The sequence below is a fragment of the Typopeltis vanoorti genome, chromosome 1, assembly GCF_054136105.1.
Source record: "Typopeltis vanoorti isolate ZY-2024b chromosome 1, IOZ_Tvanoo_1.0, whole genome shotgun sequence".
Taxonomy (NCBI): Eukaryota; Metazoa; Arthropoda; class Arachnida; order Uropygi; family Thelyphonidae; genus Typopeltis; species Typopeltis vanoorti.
The window spans coordinates 48,499,685-48,519,159 of NC_143549.1; the positions used below are offsets into that span (position 1 = coordinate 48,499,685).

The window sequence follows — 19,475 nt, forward strand, 5'->3', positions numbered from 1 at the left end:
TTCACGTGAAGTGTCTGATCTTATTGGAAAAGTATTCGTGGTAATCACATCCCGTTATGGTACAAGCATGAGTTCTCCAGATTTCGATCTCCTCTAAGTTTAAGAAACCACTCCGTACATAGTTAAAGCAGAATGAAGATTACATTGAAGGCATGTAAACGTATTTCCTATTTCGACCTGTAGATGGAGTCACAGCGTACATTTCTGTTTTGTAAAGATAAGAACCATAAGAATGAAAAGAAATATTATTTTTATTGTTTTAAATAATTTTAATCAGTTTCATAATATTTAACGGCTTTGTACAAAAAATAATCAAAATATACAAACAATATATATTTAATATATTTATTTTTTCTGTTTATTCTATGGCTGTTGTCCATTGCAGTTTCCTTGTGTGTTCTTGATTCCTCTCATCTTTTTACTCTTGCAGAGCAAACCATCGGGTTCGAGAAACCACATGAAACCACAAACTATGCAAGACACTCCTAAGAAATGAAACAAATGGTCATATGATCCTAGAACATCTCTGAAGTAACCTGGAAAGAAAAATAAGTCATTTCATTACTTATGAGTACGTTTTGAAATAAACAGATTCAATACTAGTCTTAAGGTCAGGTGATTGCCTCGCTAACCATGTTCACTGTAACGAGATACACGCATTTCAATTTAAAAAGTGCCTCCATTTTTTCCCTTTATTTTTTAATGTGAATCCACCCTCGGTACATTTAACACACTACGTGGTTTAAAGGTTAAATAATGCGAAAACTTGATTTAACCGACCAAAATTCGAAGTTGTTTAAGCCACTTCATACCTCCAATAAGCAGCGAGAGACCAAAACTGCCTCTCCTCTAGTTGACTGTTATTGACGTGAGAAAAATTCGGATGCCGATGAGGGGGGAGGGGGGGGCGGGAATTTGAGCTACGAAATAAACAACTGCAAATGAAAAATTCCCTTCAATAAAGGTGATAATATTTACGACAGTTTTGATCATCGATGAAAATCGTTTCGTTTCATTTTTTTTTTTCTTTCTTTCTTTCTTTTTCTGTCAGGTTGCTTTTAGACTATCTGTTTTTATCGGTTAATTCCATTGGATATTTTTTATTATTATTATTTCCTTCTTTTTTTTTAATTTTGGGAATAGAAAGAATTAAAACGACGACTGATGGAATTTGATGAGTATTCGTCAGCTGTTTTCGTTTTTTTCTCTCTTCAAATAAGAATATTTTAATGATGCTTACATAAATTTTCTTCTTATTTATTTACTAAAAGTGCAAACTAATTTGATGATCTTTCTCTGTTTTGATATCTCCGTTACCAGACAAATAGCTAAAAATCAGTTGCAACATATCGAATTCCCAGCTTTCAATATTGCTACCATTTGTCGTAACATAAAGTATAAAAAGGGACTGCAGTTCATCCAGATGAATGCTGAACTATTATTCGATTTTAAAAATTCGCAGAATAGCCAAAAGTGACATTGCAGTCAGAATTTTTCTCTTCACCTTCTCCTACCCAAACTATGCAAGTTTTATAACAACTTCCAGTTCGTTGTAGAGTGGACTATGAAACATTCCCAACAAAGTAAACGTAAAGATTGAGTAAAGGCGAGCACCGAGTCATTAATCATCTAGGGAAATTGCACCATATTTATATTTATAGCATCCGAAAAACGCTTAGTAAATAATAAAAGCGACTGGATCTTGAAATCAAGAAGCTAAGGAGTTTTACTTCCATTTACTGATAACATTATGCAATGAGTCGCTTTTTCGATAGAATGAAAAAATTGCCCTCTCGTTGAAATCATTTTTATCTTAAGCGACTGTTTGAACTTTCAACTTGTAAAAGAAACTCCCCAGGATTTAAAAAAAAAAAAAAAAAAAACTATGAACGTCAAACATTACTCATGCTGAAGTATGAAAAAATAATAGTGTTTATATACGAAACAAAACAATCCTTTAAGCATTCTTTAGTGTGAATTTTGGTTTTATTTTAGTTACTAGTGACAAAATATATCGCTGAATAATTTTTAAACGTCATTTACATTTAATAAGAAGACACAACGCAAACGCAAGTGTCGTTTCCTATGTTAAATAAAAGTTCTGTCAGATATCTTTACCATATGCGTCATCAAACTAACTCATCATAACTGTCAGTTTTTAAATTCAATGTGGCATCAGTGATTTTAAATTCTTTAAGCAGACCACTTTGAGAATTTAAATTCCTTAAATTCTTAAAGCCATCTCCCAGAATAATAAAAACATAGTTGAATACGGAATTATCTCCTGATCAACAAGCTCTATTGACCAGGAGCTGGTCAATAGAGCTTATTGACCAGCTCCTGGCTTTTCAATGCAATTTGACCCTAGATGTAGAAGCACCTTATTAGGTAATAATTTAAGGACCGTCACGGGTGTGTATGTATGTGTGTGGGTGGGGGGGGGGAGATCCTTAAGTAGCTTGGAGAGTTTGTTGGCGGAAAAAAGTTACGCTCGAGGTCAGCGATTCGAATCTAATCACCAACTTGCGTTTGGTTTAATTTACTGAGTTAGTCGGTCAATGGATGAGAGGGTTTCCTATTCAAATAGCGAATTCGACCTCGGAATGCATACATTTTGCAAACAGGCATACTTGTTAAATGTAATTTATTCATTGTTTGTCAGTTTCTTTATTTACTCATATGGGGTTCCTCCCTTTCTCCCCCGTCTCTTTATGGGGGTAGGTTGAACCCTCCTAAAGAGGGATTAGATAATATAATTTTTATGACTGTAAATCCGTGTGTGTTCATGGGACCAGTTTCCCTGTTCTGAGAGACGAAAAATCCGGGTTCCCGGGTAAAAAACCTTCTACCTCCGTAGGAGACCGGCTAACTCACTTTTAGACGAAAGAGACTAGATAAGGTTTCCTCAAGTCATAGACGGGAATGAAACGCAGGTCTTTTCGACCAAAGGACTTCGTCTATACTGACTGAGCTACGGAGGCTGTATTGTTTGTTAATAAATCCAGTTATTTCAGTAATCTATTGCATAAATAATTTCTTTTAATTAAGATCGTACGCTTTGTTTAATATTAGAAATCAGCAATCAAGTGATTTAAAAAGAGATAGTTCTCTGCTGTTTGTTTATATTTGCAAGCACTTAATTACGAAACTGTCACGTGTCATTTTGTTCTTTAAAAGATATTTTCAGGTAGCAGTAATGGTGCTGGATCCAGAGAGTGATCAATCGTCCAGAGAGTGATAATTGGTAAACCTGGTGAGGACAGCTTGAAAATTCGTGGATAACAGAAATTAGCCGATAGTAGGAAAAGAGGAATATGAGAAAAATATATGTTACATAAAGATTATCTGAGAACTGATACACATGATATTTTTCAAAGCATAACTAGTGTGGGAAGAACTGCGGGTCATCCTTGGAAATTAAAAAAAAAGTGTTTAGTTAGCAAGGGCTTGAAGATCAAGGTCAGGTTTGACGTCGGTGAATGAGTTCAAAGATGTGTGTATGACAGGTGTTGTGCAATCGACAGTCACTCAGAGTCACTGTCGATTGCCCACCGATATTTGGGTTTCTGGAATGTTAGTAGACCTTCTGCGATAGCGTACAGCCTCTTTGGAGGTGTCCACACTAATAAAGAGGAATAAAAAGACCAGCTACTTATTGATAAAATTAATCTCACAAAAGACGAAAAACGAAACAAACGAACTTAAGTATTGCATGGATACACTACAAGAAAGTATTCTACACTCTACCACTTTCCTGTTCTTTTCTCACTGCTGCTATGATTCATGAAGAAAAAAAAAACAAACCCTGTAATAGTCAATCATAAACGATTCGGAGATATCAATATTAAACATGGAATTTTCCAAGGTGATTCCTTGTCACCATTACTTTCAGCATTTCTTTGATACCTTTTTCTATGATTATGAAATAAATAAACAAATTGGATATGAAATGTATAAAGGTAGTATTACAATTTCCCACGTGCTGTATATATGGATAACTTGAAGCTATATGAAAAATCTGCCCAGCAAATGGATTCTTTATTGAAAGAATAAAGAATCACAGTTCGTATTTTCAGTCTGGACATCAAAATGGAATTAGGTTTGGATAAATGTGCAAGTCTATCTATTAAACGAGGAAAAATTAATGACGCTAGCAATTTTAATTTCGAGCAGGAGAAATGTATAAAATTAGTTTTAGCTAACGAACACTATAAATACCTAGGAATATTAGAAGCCAGTGATCTTCTCCATTCGAAAGTCAAATAACAAACAGCAGTTGAATACAACAAAATGGTTAGAGTACTCTGAGAACAAGGCTTAATGTATCGAACACAACTCGTGCAATCAACTCTTGGGCGATCCCAGTGATCCGATACACAGCTGATATAGTAGATTGGACAAAGGAAGACTCGCTATGCATCACGTATTACATCCACGAAGTCAAGTTGACCGCCTGTATCTGTCAAGAAGAAAATGTGGGCGGGATCGGCTGCAAATGAGACAGAACGCTGAAGAAGAAGAAATTTGTTTAAAAAAATTACATCCACAATAACACTGAGCAAATGCTTCATCCAATTTCAAAAAAATGCCTTTTAAAAGCAATAGGAAATAAATACGATTGCAAAAAAAAATCAAAATAACCGATATGTGTGCTGGAAAAATAAATCCCTACATGGGGAATTTCTGCGAGACATTGAGAAAATTACGGACCTGACCAAGACGTGGCGATGGTTTCAATATAGATATATTAAAAAAAAAAGGAACAGAAGAATTTATTCTGGCTGCTCAAGAAGAGGCGTTACAAATTGATGCAATCAAAGCAAAAATTTGAGCATCAGTAATAACAGCAAAGGTAGATTATACGATTAGTTAAAACTGTAGAGAATCTGATCAGTGCTCGGATAAAGTTAGCCCAATCTGATTATAAATGCAGCTGTGATAAGTGGTCAAAAGAATTCATTTGCATGTATACAAAAAAAAAAAAAAAAAAAAAAGATTTCCTACTTCTAATAACTGGTGGCAGCATAAAATCAAGACAGTATTGGAAAATGAAACTGAGAGAATTCTGATTGAGGGGGGGGGGGGGTACTGATCGGCCTTTGGACCATAATAGACCGGATCACAATTACTGAACTGTAATAAGTTAGGATTCATCACATCGCAGTACCCCCCCCCCCCCCCGATAACAACAAAGAACTGGAAAAAATTACTAAATATCGAGATCAGGGTATCCACGTTGGCCAGCAGTTGCACCAAAGTCATCTTAATAGTTAACATTGCATTTGGTGCAATTTCAAAAAAGCTACTATCTACAAGAATTAAAGATAATTGCATCAGACTGACCTGAAATTAGTTTTTCACACTACAGCAGTTATAGTAGCAGTAATGTGAAGTTCTGCAATTAGCTTGACCAAATATCTCTTATAAAATGCCTCATTACCGGTTTTTTTTAATTTATTTTTTATCTTCTCTTTTTTTTTCTTTTTACTAAATTTGATCCTTTATTCTTTCTCGAATTAGTCCATTATGCTAACATTTCCTTTTGATTTATCGCACGTTCATTTATAGAAGATTTTGATGGTTTTGAGGTTTAGATGTTACATTATGATATATTTTATATTTATCCATTTATTTTTCTATGGTAACAGTCTGTCTTCTTTATTATTTATTTTATTTAACCTTGACTGGACCTAGATATAGGTAACTGATAACATTGCTGTGATGATTTTTTTGAACAAACTGATTTCGCGAACCATCAGTCTTGAATAAGTTCGCAGTTCCCTTTCTTATTCCAAAGAAATGTATAACTTGGACTTTTTTTTTCCCTTTTCAAATTCATATTGCAGGAATGATTGGCCGGAGTGGGGAGCATATTCCCTCTCCTACCAACAAGCTACGGGTTCAAATCCCTTCATACCCAGGAAAGTTTGAAACGTGTTTATGTGGAAGATGAATTTCATCTCCCAATGTGAGTCCACTGCACGGCTTGGAAACGCGATGTGGCAAGAAAACGTTTCATATTTGGTCTCCATAGATGAGCTTACATAACGAGACTATGTAAAAATAAAAATTAAAAAAAAAATAGAAAATATCCTTTTTCACGTGCTGTACCATATGTATTTGGGTTTCTTGCGTTTATTTGTGATTTGTGAACGTGTATGTCTCTTGGAGCCTTCATACCTTAGTCAGCATGGACGAAACCCTTTGGTTGGAAAGACCTGGATCCAATTCCGGTCCAAGACGCGAGGAACCTTTATCTAGTCTCTTTCGAAGGAAGGGGAAGTCAGCCGTCTCATGCGGAGATAGAGGATTTTTTCACCCGAAAATTCTGGTTTTTTGTCCCCGCAGAACAGGCAAACCGACCCGTGAACACACGCATCTACAGACATAGGACACTCTTCTTCTGCAGCTTGTTCCACTTAAAGGGTCGCTGTTTTTGGTGACTCTCCTCCACATCCTCCTGTCTTGGGCTGTAACCGCATCCAAGTTCTTCATCCTCAAGTACTCTTCCACCAGCTCCCGCCATCTCTTCTTTGGCCGCCCACGCTTCCCCATCCCCTACACATCCATCTGCATGACCTTTCTTCCCACATATTCGTCCTCCTTCCTAATCACATGACCAAACCATCTCAACCTTGCCTCCTGTATCTTCGCTCCTAAGTTCGTAACTTTCACTGTTTCCCTTACATAGTCATTTCTCAGACGATCCTTTCTGGTCACACCGCACATCCACCTAAGCATTCTCATCTCCGCTACCTCCATCCTTCTGATGTTATTTTTCCTCAGGGCCACAGTTTCCATAGTATACATCATAGCTGGTCTCACTACTGTCCTACATATTTTGCCTTTTAGATTGATCGGCACCCTCTTATCGCACAGCACTCCAGCCATCTCCCTCTCTCTCTCTCTCTCCCCAGTTCCCCTATCCCGCTTGTATCCTGCACCCCACATCCTTCTCAGCCTCTCCATCCTCTTCCACTGTTGAACCTAAGTATCTAAAGTCCCCTACCTTCCTGTCCAGATCTGCTACTGGCCGCTGTCCACTTTTGCAACACATATACTGTCTTACTTCTGCTCAGTTTCATACCTCTCTCTCTTCCAGTACTTTCCTTAACCTTTCCAGTTTATCTGCCACTCCTCTTGAATCTGCACATAGCAAGATGTCATCTGCATACAACATTGTCCAAGGTGCGTCTTCTCTCATCGCCTCGGTCACCACCTCCATCACAATATTAAACAGGAACGGACTTAATGCTGACCCTTGATGTAAGCCAACTGTCAATTGAAAACTTTCTGTTTGTCGCAGGCAGGTCCGAACTCTTGTCTTCACATTTCTGTACATCTCCTGCACCAGCCTGACATATTTCTCCGGTACCTTCTTCTCCCTCAGACACCTCCGGACTTCTTGCCTTGGCACTCTATCGTATGCTTTCTCGAGATCAATAAATGCCAGATGTAGCTCCCGTTGTTTCTCCCGAAACTTTTCCATCATCTGCCGTAACCCAAAGATAGCATCTGTCGTTGATCGACCAGGCATGAAGCCAAATTGCTCCTTTGCAATCTCAACCTCCTTTCTCAATCTTCTATCAAGAACTCTTTCTAGGATTTTCATTGTGTGGAACATTAACTTTATTCCTCTGTAATTCTTACAGTCTTGTGCATCCCCTTTACCCTTGTAGATGGGGACAAGCGTACACTCCCTCCATTCCTCGGGAATATTTTCCTGTTAGCAAACGTTCATGAACAGTTCCCACACAGCAAGTCAATTCCCTTTTCCCCCAGACATAGGACACACCAGTAGGCATAGGGCTAACCACCTTATCCTTGAGGGGGGGGGGATGTTTGAAAAGTCCAAAGTTGGACAGCTAAAGAACCTCATTGGTTGGTGAAAGCTCAAGAAGAAGAAACCACAAAATAAACACTCGTATCTATATTTCTTGTAAATTCTAATTCAAAATGAAATATATCAATAAATGTTATAATTGAAAAATGAAAACTATATTAATAAAACAAAAGTAAGTTTTATCAATCGAACTTACTTATCATTCCTTCCAGTTCTCTTAGGATTCAAATGTAATATAAACTATGGAAATTAATTTTTTAAAGTAATTTTGGATATATTTTTATTTTATTCATGCATAAATTTTGTGTGTATGTGTGTGTATGTGTAAAATATTGTCAGAGCGCTCGCGCGAGCACTCTGACAATATTTTATTTAGTTTGGAATTATTTTTATATAAACCAAAGCATTAAAGAAATAAGTGTTTATTCGTTTTAAAGAAATTATTTCGCTAAATCAATAGACATTGTTGCATCATCCATTTTGGTCAACTGGAGAGCATGTTCATTTTCTAGCCAATAAGCTAATATTTTAACTCAGTAGCGGCATTTTGAGGGCCTCAAATGGTTAGAAAAAGTACAATATTTGTCTCGAGATCAGAACTTCTGAATTACATAAATCTTGGTCGGCACGGTTGCTAAATGCTGTATGTTACTAACCTATCGTGGGTAGTATTGACAAAAAACAAAACAAAAACTATATTTAAAAACACACAGTTTTAATACGTTGATTACATTGATTCTTTCCTTGACTATTTTTAAAATTTGCAATTTTTAGTGTTTCTTATCAAATAGTTTTTGTTGCTTTCATGAGGGAAGGGTAGGGGTTAATTTTCTTCTAAATTTTTGTTTTCCTAAATGCCTATTCATATCTTTCCTTGCAAAAAATAATGAAACTAATTTCGTGCTTTCTGACTACATTAATTCATAAACAAATTTCAATATTGGTTCAATCTAAATAGTTTGGATTATAGTAAAAAATAAATAAGGATTACACAGAACTGTAGTTCACATGGCACTTACCCGTAACGACAGGAACAACGAACGCTACACACCCATTTATAAAGTTCATCAGGCCAATAGCCATGGCTAGTTTGTTCAGTCCAATGTATTCTTCTAGAAGGGCAAAGAATATAATGAGATTAACTCCTACTAGAAGACCAAGCACAACAGCCAATGATAGTATTACACTATACTGAGTAAGTTCTGGAGATGCTACAAAGAGAGTTCCAATGATTGTCATGTTTGCCATCATCAAGTTTCTCCTTTTAATGTATCCACTATCCGTTATCCATCCAGAGCCAATTCTCCCAAACAGATCTGCTATTGAAAACACAGACACTAGAAAGACAGCATTAACTTTCGGTATGTAATGGTCCAAGGCAAAGTCTACAATCACAATAAGATAGGTCATGTAAGTCATGAAAAATATGGCATGATTGAGTGCAATTATAATGAAAACAGGGTTGGTTAATATCGATCCAACCATCCTCAAATGGTTGGATCTGTTGGGATGCACCGGAGAATGAACATCGTTTAACAAATGAGACTCTGCTTCAGGTGAGTCAGGCATATAAGAATTTGTCTTTATTAGTTCTTTCTCATATTCAAGAATCGGTTCCTTCTTAATTCGTATAATTTCAATCTCCTTATGAGCCTCTTCTTTCCTCAGAAGTGCGTCTATCTCTTCAGTGGGACCAATTTCACAATAACCATTAGAAATTTTATCTGTCACACGCTTAACTTCTTGTGTTTTTGAAGCACTCCCTTCTTTCTTTGTGAGCCAACTGGGAGACTTCATGAGAACAGCAGCTAATACTCCTTGTAGAGTAATTCCCGCAATTAGCAAAAAACCACCTTTGAGTCCAAACTCCTCCAGAACATATTCGACCAGATAAGGAAGGGTAAATGATCCTAGAGTAGACCCTGCACAGGCTATTCCCATTCCTGTTGTTTTGTACTTGACGAAGTATTGATTGACAATGACAGGAACCAGCGTCACAGCCATCCCGATTCCAAGACCTGTTAACAAAGAAAACAATATACATTTTTAGAAGCTTACCAAATGGTCTTATAGGGAGAGTTTAAGAAGTTGCAGCATTCTGTGAATATTTACCTTGAATGATTCCTAAGCACACCGTAACGAAGGTTATGTCGGTTGCAAAGAAACATAATGCGTTCCCAAGACTGACAATCAAAACACCCACAAAGGTTATCGTTCGTATTGTCCAACAGTAGCTGAGAGTTCCCGCTATTGGCCCTGCAAAATAACACAAGAATGTTATGTTTTGTTTTTAAGATAATTTGGAAGTTTCGTACAACTTTGGATTATCAGAGTTCTCAAACTTGGGTAACCCACACCAGATTATTTATATTTTATGAAGAAGCTTTAAGTGGCGCTTGAAGTTTTATAATCAGCTGATTTTTAACGCTCAATGGAATCCGCAAAATCCTCATCGGACAAAAATTTCGCCTTATGTCAAATTTCACAAAACTAAATTACCGGAACATATCGAAACTGAAGTGAAAGGTTACAACATTTCCTGGAGTTTATTTATTTATTTATTATATTAAAAAACATATCATTTCTATTTACTCAAGTTTGAAGACGTACAGTACACTGAGCACCTTGTGCGGGCAGAAAAGCGTAGAGGATCGAGAAATGGCGTACAAGGGGGGGGGGGGGAGGCACAAAGAAACCGAAGCAGCGAACTACGACACCCCCATACACAAGAAACAGGAATTATGATGGCTGATAGCAAAGAGGTGTTGAATTTCTATTAGTATAATTATACAACTTTTACAAAGCTGTTATGATAAATATTACGATAGCAACAGACTCCATTTGATTTGAAGACAGGTTCGAATCTCGTCTGAGTGCTTTTTTTTTTTTTTGTTTGTTTGTTTGTTTTTCTCCGAAACTAGTTTTTTTCATCCCACGAAATGGCTAAGCCAGTCATACACATTTAACAGTATAATTTATTGGTTTCCTAACCTTAGTCGCTTTGGCGTAATTCTAATTGAAACCAAAACAATGCAGCAGATTCTTTCCAAATAAAATATCTATGTCTATAGATGGCGTTGGTGTAGTTGTGGTTCATTGTAGTTGGTGAAGATAGAGTAGTAGAGTAGATGCCCTCCCTCGATGAGTCTTTGGACTCCCTGGAGGTGTCAATAATAATAATAATAATAATAATAATAATAATAATAATATGTCTATATAATAAAGTTTATTATATTAGTGTTGTTTTATCATATTTTTATACCTCCACGGAGCCATTAAACTTATCTCGGGAGGTTCTTCTGTTCAGCACATAACAATACCAATCATTCTCACTTTAAATAATTATAATCATCGAATTTTTAAAGTATTTATGTGATTGAAGGCTGTAATGGGATGATTAACTTTACTTTGAAATAAAAAAAAAAGAAGAAAAAAAGAAAAGAAAAAAGAAAAATCAGTTGATTGGTTTTATGAAATTTCGAACAGCACACGGTTTCCCCTGAAGTAATTTCAAGGAAACCTGGCCTGAAGAAATAAACCGATACCCCTCTTTCCAGGTTCCCTCAAAGAAACCGGGAAAGAGGGGTATCGGTTTAGTAAGTGCTGCATCATGATGCTAATATGACGTATGCTATATTGGCAAGTATTCAAAAACTATTAGTGATAAGTTTTGAATTTCAACACAACACGTGGAATTTTAAGAAGCATCAGAGCATTAATAAATGAGACATATTTTCTAAATATAATTTATCACGCTTTCCGATCTTTCGAAATAAACCTGTTCATTAAGTCTACTTGAAGCGTGATCCATCACAGCTTATCACAAAAGGAAAAAATTCAACTTAAAAATGTGCAAACTTAGAGGGGAAAAAATTGCAGTGTAGTTCTTCCCCTCTCTCCCAAGCAAATAAAAATGAATAACAACTTTACAAGCTTGACGGAAGACATGCTAATTGCTATGCAACAGTCTTCGCATTTTATGAAACTCCGCATAGCCTATGGGGAATATTTCTCCCTCCCGAAAGCAGAATTGGTGTGTTGCAATATTTCCGAACACACTGAATGATAGCAATTACTGGATGTGCTTTGTAGGATTGATTACCGAAAAAGTAACCGTAGATAAACACTCAAAAAATCGTGAAAAATTATCTCTATTTCCAAGGGATATCTGAAATGTATTTCTCTCTCTATTCTAACGAAACAACTAAGTATAAAGATGTAGAATTTTGCGTGCGTGTGTGTGTGTTTCTTCTAGCTGGGTTTTTACCTCTTGTTCTGAGGGATGAAACCCACAAAAGAATCTATTGCAATAAAAAAAACAACGATAGTTATTTATAACAACCATAGTCCTGGCTGTTGCAGGGATCATCTCATATACACAAATAGCATTACTTGCGCCTCCATACCTAGAAAAACCTGGTGCTTCATGCTTGCAGCGCTCTCTCTCTACCCTATACCTTTTCTCCCGTCTTCTGGTTCTTCATCCCACGAAATGGCTAAGGAAGGTTGGGCTGTTTTTATCAGTGAAAAGGTCAAAGCTACGAATGTCATTTGGAAGTCGTTAAAGCTGGCCGACACAATTTATTTCAAAATCTTTTATCAGCGTTGGTAAAAAAGGTATGTGGGTGTCGAAGGGCAATTTTAAAGAAGGCTACCATGCATATCGCAGTATACGAGGACTAATGGGGGGGGGGGAGAAATACTGTATATACATATTTGTATGTATCCCTCATATAGCAGTGCTTATTTAGTTTGGTGCCGTCTAGCAAAGTTTTACAGATCATTATAAGGGACAACATTAGCCAGACAAGAGTTTCGTAAAAAAAAAAATAAATAATCAAAACCCGTATAGCGATTTCGCAAAAACGAAGGCCGACGCCAATGTCCCACTTTCTAATATAGCCGCCAGCTAACCTAATTAGACCTTTACCACACGCTTTACGTGATCTGTCTTTCTAACGTTGCATTAGCGAAAGCGATTCAACAAGGTCAATATTCGTTGCAGTTGCGTTGTAATTGACATCCGAAGGTCAAGAATTATTTAGTTCTAAGGGTTAATAATATTATTAGTCGAAAATCTAACAACACGATTAATGGAACACGCACTTTTAATTATAAATGTGAACTGAGCGAGATTTAAAATAATACACTTTCTGTACAAAAATGGAATTAACGGAAGGAGAATTAAAAAAAATAACTTCTTTCATAATTATGGACCATCATAAATTTTATTATTTTGACAATGCACGTTTTCCCAACGAGTTTTTTTTTTCAATTAGGACAAAAAATCCTACATTTAAACAGAACATGTATTGTTTTTTTTAAGTTACAACCCCCCCCACTCCTCCACTCTTTTTGCATCATTAGTTATTTTTGTAGTTTTATTCACTTCCGTGGATGTTATTATTCTAACCTGACCACTTTTCTTTATATATTTTTCAAATGCAAAAAAAAAGTAATTCTTGACGATGACGTCAACAGAAACGCTCTGCTGCTTTTATGTTATCCATTGTGTGACGGTGTTGCGGTAGCCTGCTGATTACGTAAATTTAGTTGACTAACTTGCCTTACTTTAAAACTCTTTATAAACATTGAAATATTTCAGAGATTTAATTTTGCTAAGACTGAAGTTTTCAATCCTGCTTTGATGAGCATTTCTTTGAAGATATCAATATACGTTAATAACAATTAATAATAATTAAGAATCGTAGAATATTGTTAAGCGAAAAATTATTAAAATATATTGAAAATAATAAACTAAAAATATATTCAAATAATAACAAGCAAATACATTGGTCGATTTTAATGTTTATTAAAAAAAACCGTTTTATCTTTACATATTTGTTATCTGCTAAAATGTTGGCAAGCAATTGATAATGACTGTTGTAACGTCTGTTTACGGTTTGTCTGCTTGTTTATCAGTGTGAAATTATGCTGAGTGTAGGGTTATAAACTGGCTGGGAAGGAGGCTGCTTTCACATATCATTCAGTTACAAGAACTTCTCAAGATCGCAGCATGGATGATCTGCGAAACATATCTCCATTGCTGTGCTGAGACCCTGAAAAACACTCGTAATATATTCTTCCGCGTAGGAAATAACATTGCATATAACATATTTAAGACATAAAATCTGTTCTTCCATTCTATGAAGTTTTCAATGCAGTTGTTGTTTACACCGCCAACTGTTTTGTACTAATTATGAAGAGAGCAACATTTGATTTTCACTGAAAGAAAGCTGATCGTTTAACTGAACAGATGTCTTTCTATATGGGAAGGAGGAGAGTGCATCCGCTGATAAATCACTTGGTGTGACATTCCAGGGTCACAAAATTTGCACAACATTCCGCTACTCTGATATCGGCAGATGATACACCATGTTTGGAATGTTATAAGTGACAGTATAGTTGTCACTTCCTACCGATCATCTTACACTTGTATCTTTTAAAATGTTCCTAGAAATAAATAAAATGTGAAATAAAAAAAAATTAAAACTTTTTAATTTGTTTATCTAAGATTTTTTTTTTCAATTTTAATTGCTTAAAATGTTTAATTGCTTTAGTCAAAGACAGCTCCCCATAATCAAAGTGGTGGTCAAATAACAGTATCAACAAAATGTGTAACTTACATTATGAAAATACATAACGTGTAATTATTATTATTATATTTATTAAGTCTACCATGATATTACCTACACTTAATCTAGACAAGCAGCGTTAAAAGAGTCCATAGTAGTAAAATTTTAATTAATTAAATCAGTACTACATCTCAAAAGAGACTAAATTCAAAATCATTATTTTACAAAGTTCATACAATATATTTATGCACTACCATGGGCTACAAAATTTGCCCAACATTTCGTTACTGTGACAGAGACACCGACAGGTGATACACCATGTTTGGAATGTTTAGCTGAAGGGTTCAGCAGCCACTGGATGAGAACATTTCGTCCTAAACGTTCCTTATAAATCACCAAACTTCTTAAAAAAATGTTCTCCTTCTAAAAATTGCTTTGAATTCTGGTCTTACGAAGCAAGACCGGATCCTGTACAGAAGTAGAGGGTTTACTTGAGGTAACTGGGATTTTTCTCTTAACAAAACAATGAAGTGGATGGGGAGAAATCTACATTCGCACATATTGTTTGTTGGAACAATCCATTCTATTCAAATCTCCCACAAATTATGGAGATCAGAGTCATTGCCCTGTTCTATTAAAAATTAGGCTTACAGAAGCGAACTTAGCAAACTCTTTCTGCTTAATTTGTGAATTGGTAAAATAGCATTGTTATCATTAATGTTCACCTACATACGGATATAGATCGTTTTTCTCCAAAGCAAGGAATAATGTTCTGTTCTGTTCTAGGCATTATCAGCTTTACAAAATGACAAACCATTAGAAAACATTTTATCATGCTGGAAGGACATTTCAGTGTTCCTTTTCTTTTGTTTTATTTGTTTATTTCGCTAAATGCAAGGTTAAGAATTCCTACACAGTTCAACATTTATTACTGCTATGGTACAACAAAAGGTGAAATAAGGTAAGAAACAGTGTCTTATGATTATAATAATTTTTGACTGTTTGATCGATCTTCGTATAAGTCTGGTGAGTTTTCTCTAAGAGTTCTCTATTTGGTTAACAAACTTCGTCGTGTGGAAAACAGAAGCAAGTGATGAGCAGTATGTTTATAGATTCCCACCTTTTAACATTCGAATGCAGATGACTTAATACCAGTTTGAAGAAATGCACGAAAAAAAAAATCTTAACCTAAGTAAATGGGCTACAAGTTCCTACATTTTGTGGCTGAGATTGTCATTAAATAAATAAAAAGAGAGATTAAATGCATCTTCCTCGTCAGCATTATCTCGCCCTTTTTTTCGTGTGTGTGTGTGTGTGTGTGTGTGTGTGTGTGTGTGTGTGTGTGTGTGTGTGTAAACAGTGGATAAACTAGTTATCTCTAATTCGAATTTTGGGTCGCAACGTGAAACAAGTTATACAAATAACAGACTTTGCACTCTGCTATCGTTCATTGTCATGGTCAACGAAATATTTCTTTTTCCGTTAATGGCTTCTTCCGATCACGGTCACTAATCTATTTGTAAATTATGTTGCTCTTGAAGTTGATAAGATGGGACACACAGAAAGTTCTTTATTCAGATATTTAATTCTCTGTAAAACGCAATGTTTTTTTCTTTTATAACATTTTATCACTTGCAGTGGCGCACTCAGGATTTAATCTTGGAGGGAGCCGAGTGCTCAGAATTTAACCTTTGGGGGGGACCGAGTTGACGTTTTGCGAATACACACTACACATCGCATACGACCTATAACTGAGCATCTGCAGTGATCGCTAATTCATAAGTAGCACACAACATAAATAAAAAAAAAATGAATTTTAATTAGGAAAAGATTTTTGAAAATTTTTCTAGTGTTTTTTCCTTTTCTTTAGGGGTACCCGAGCCCCTTGCCCCCCCCCCCCCCTCTGGGTGCGCCACTGATCACTTGAACTGATGTGATCCAGTGTCTAAGAGGCAGTTCAGATATGGCAAAAAGTACAAAATTTACATTTACTTTGTCAAAAATATGAAATAGAACGCAGATATTAATCCTTGCATTAGGCATCTGGTCCATTCATTTCATTAAGCTTCACCCTAAAATTCAAATGGCAATCGAAACTAGTGTGAAAGTGATCAAAGAAAATCCCAGCAAGTAGAAAATGATTGCAAAACATTCAGAAAATATTTAAAATGTCTTATAATGATCAAATCATTCATTATCGCAGTAGCACAACATAAAAACCCTTGTTGGCTTAATTTATTCTAGATAATTCTGAAATTCTTTAGGTGGTGGTGGATGATTTTCACTACCCGATATATGCGAAAATACATAATTTTTATTGAGGACCTAGAATGAATCGTAAAAAAGTTTCATGTTTGCTCTTAGATCAGGATTTCTGATACTTCCAAAAAAAAAACAGTACTAAATATATACTTGACCAACCTTTCATGAATGGAATTAACAAAAAAAAAAAAAAAAAAAGTAATAAAAACTAAATAAATAAATAAAATGCTGAAAATTTAATTTCTAGAAAACGGGGTGGATTTATAAAATAACAGGAAAGAAAATTTGAGGCTACTTACAGTCGAGATTGTTATTCCAATTTTCATCGATACTTATATGCTCTTATCAACATCGTATACATAGCTTTAGACATATGTTAAGGTAAAGCCGTCTCTAAAACTTCGGACGATCCCTAGGCCACTCAATCGTGGGCGAAAGACCGTCCATCTCAGCGTTGGCTCCACTCAGTAATGGCCTTCTACCCACCACCGAGCAGAACCGCTCATATTCCGAAGAAAAGCATTCACCGACAAAGCCCCTCACCGGGCCGTGCAGGAGAACACTTCCCCGGAGACTCAAATTGCTCCCTTAAGGCAAAAACCTTAGGAGAGCGAACTCAAACTCTCGAATCTCTGCGCCCCAGGGAGTAACAGCAACAGCCGAGCCTCAGTTAAACTTCATTGGTACAGCATTGCCATCCATTACCCTCCAAAGGTCACGTTCTTTCCAAATTCTCGTATACATAGCTTTAGACATAGAAAATTACACGACTTAGAAGAGTGGATTCCTCGATGTTTATATACCTTATATACCTTATAAGAACTGGCTTAAAGGGGCGAAGCAATAATGCTTTTCATCTTCCCCGTTATCTGTACAGGACAGTGCAGGGATAAGGTGTTATTGAGCTTTTAAAGCTCTGATCATGGCAAGAGGGTAACAGCAATACCCGAACCTCAGTTAGAACTTCATTGGCTACAGCATTGCCATCCATTACCCTCCAAGGGTATTAATCATTAATCACTTCATCTCACGGTCGATTAACTTCTCAACATCTTCCCTTCCTCGTCGATGTTTATAGTCCTTATAAGGACTGGCTTAAAGGGGCGAAGCAAGAATGCTTTTCATATTCCCCGTTATCTGTATCTGTAGCGGACAGTGTAGGGATAAGGTTATTGAGCTATTATTAAAGCTCTGATCATGGCAGGAGGGTAACAGCAATAGCCGAGCCTCAGTTAGAGCTTCATTAACTACAGCATTGCTATCCATTACCCTCCAAGGGTATTGGATTGAATCACCAGGCCATCATACCTTGTTTTCAACATTTTCAATTTAATTATATTTATATTGAAAATAATAAAAAATGGTGTATATATATTTAGTTTATTTATATATTTTTTTAATTTTTAATACGGAAAATTCATTAAATATAACATTTAGTATTATTAATTATTTAATATTTTTAATATTAAAAGGATCAATCATACATAAACTATTGTATATAAATACTATTTACAATATATACGTGTAAATATATTCATAAAAGTAGATACACGTACATAGCGTATAGGCATAATACTGCATAATAATTATTAGCAGTACACAGTGTTTATGTACATATGCAAAGAGGTTGGGGTTCATCACAGATTTTGTGGCCCACTTTCAGAGGTGCAGTTTAGAAACTTCTAACAGAGCAATATATCTAAAACGACATCACATCACAAAGGAAGTTATCTGAATTCTAATAAAACACACACATACAAATTTAAAGTCGTAAAGACCTGAAAATATTAAATATGAATACCATCTAAATGTTGATTTCGCTTCAAGAAAAGGTAACTGCCTTTCTGAATATTAATTTGTGAAAATGGAGAAATCGAAGTGAATGTATTAAAATTGGAAGACAAACACGGTTATTGTTTGAAATTTAATAGGCATCAGTGATCCTAGTAGAGCATGTGTCGTGATCCCAGATCCTCGAATTTAATTCAACAACATTGGCTTCCGATTTTGAAGCAAAGTAGAGTGTAGATCATTAATTACTGAAATTATGAAAATAGGGGAAAAACACCGCAAAATCTTCATGTATTTACATAAATGTTCCAATTTTTAAAGTCGATAATGATCCCACATTTTTGGCATACCGAAGAATGTGGATCAGAATCTCACGTGGAAATGTTCATAATTGAATAGCAAGTCTAAAAAAATGCGTGTTAAACATCATATTACAGATATAAGCACTCTTGGATTTACCACATCCCAAAACTGTGGGGAATAATATAATCGCAGGTGAGCCAGAATGCCAAGAGAGTGGTTTCTTACTTATCATACCCAACTTGTTTTATCTCTTGCATTATTAAAATGAAGCTACTTACCCGTAATATTCCATATCGCTATCCTCAACGTAAAAGGCCATGATGCTTCCCCACGGGAGACGACGAGGGTGTCTATTAGGGTTACGTAAATCACTCCACCACAGCGTACCAGTCCCTGGATCACAAACGTCAACCAGCAGCAAGCCACTGCCACAACCCAGCTCCACGAACTGTCTGGAACATCGACGTTAATCTTGTCTCTTGCGGTAGCCATACGATAAACAGGTGATGGGGTAGGGGGGGGGGATGCTGTACGTCGCTGATATAGCGACGCGCGTGTTTCATTCACTTTATTTAAGTTGGAGTGGAGAATCAGCCGTGGAGAGAGTGGTGTTGTTTCAGACGGCCTTTGCCAAGATGTGTGTTAATAAGGCCGCGTCGCTAACTTTGTAGTTACAGCACAGCCAAAGGTTTCTTCATGGC

At 36.1% G+C, this 19,475-nt stretch overlaps 1 protein-coding gene across 1 annotated transcript; it reads right to left on the minus strand.

Annotated features, from left to right (window-relative positions):
• Positions 1-296: 296 nt before the first annotated feature.
• Positions 297-19,266, minus strand: LOC150109956 (monocarboxylate transporter 13-like). The gene is made up of 4 exons (XM_090400502.1): positions 19,053-19,266; positions 9,956-10,099; positions 8,863-9,861; positions 297-536 (listed from the first exon to the last, which is right to left on the minus strand). Exons 1-4 carry the CDS (start codon positions 19,264-19,266, stop codon positions 364-366), a joined length of 1,530 nt encoding a protein of 509 aa, XP_090256628.1. The 3' UTR covers positions 297-363.
• Positions 19,267-19,475: the final 209 nt, after the last annotated feature.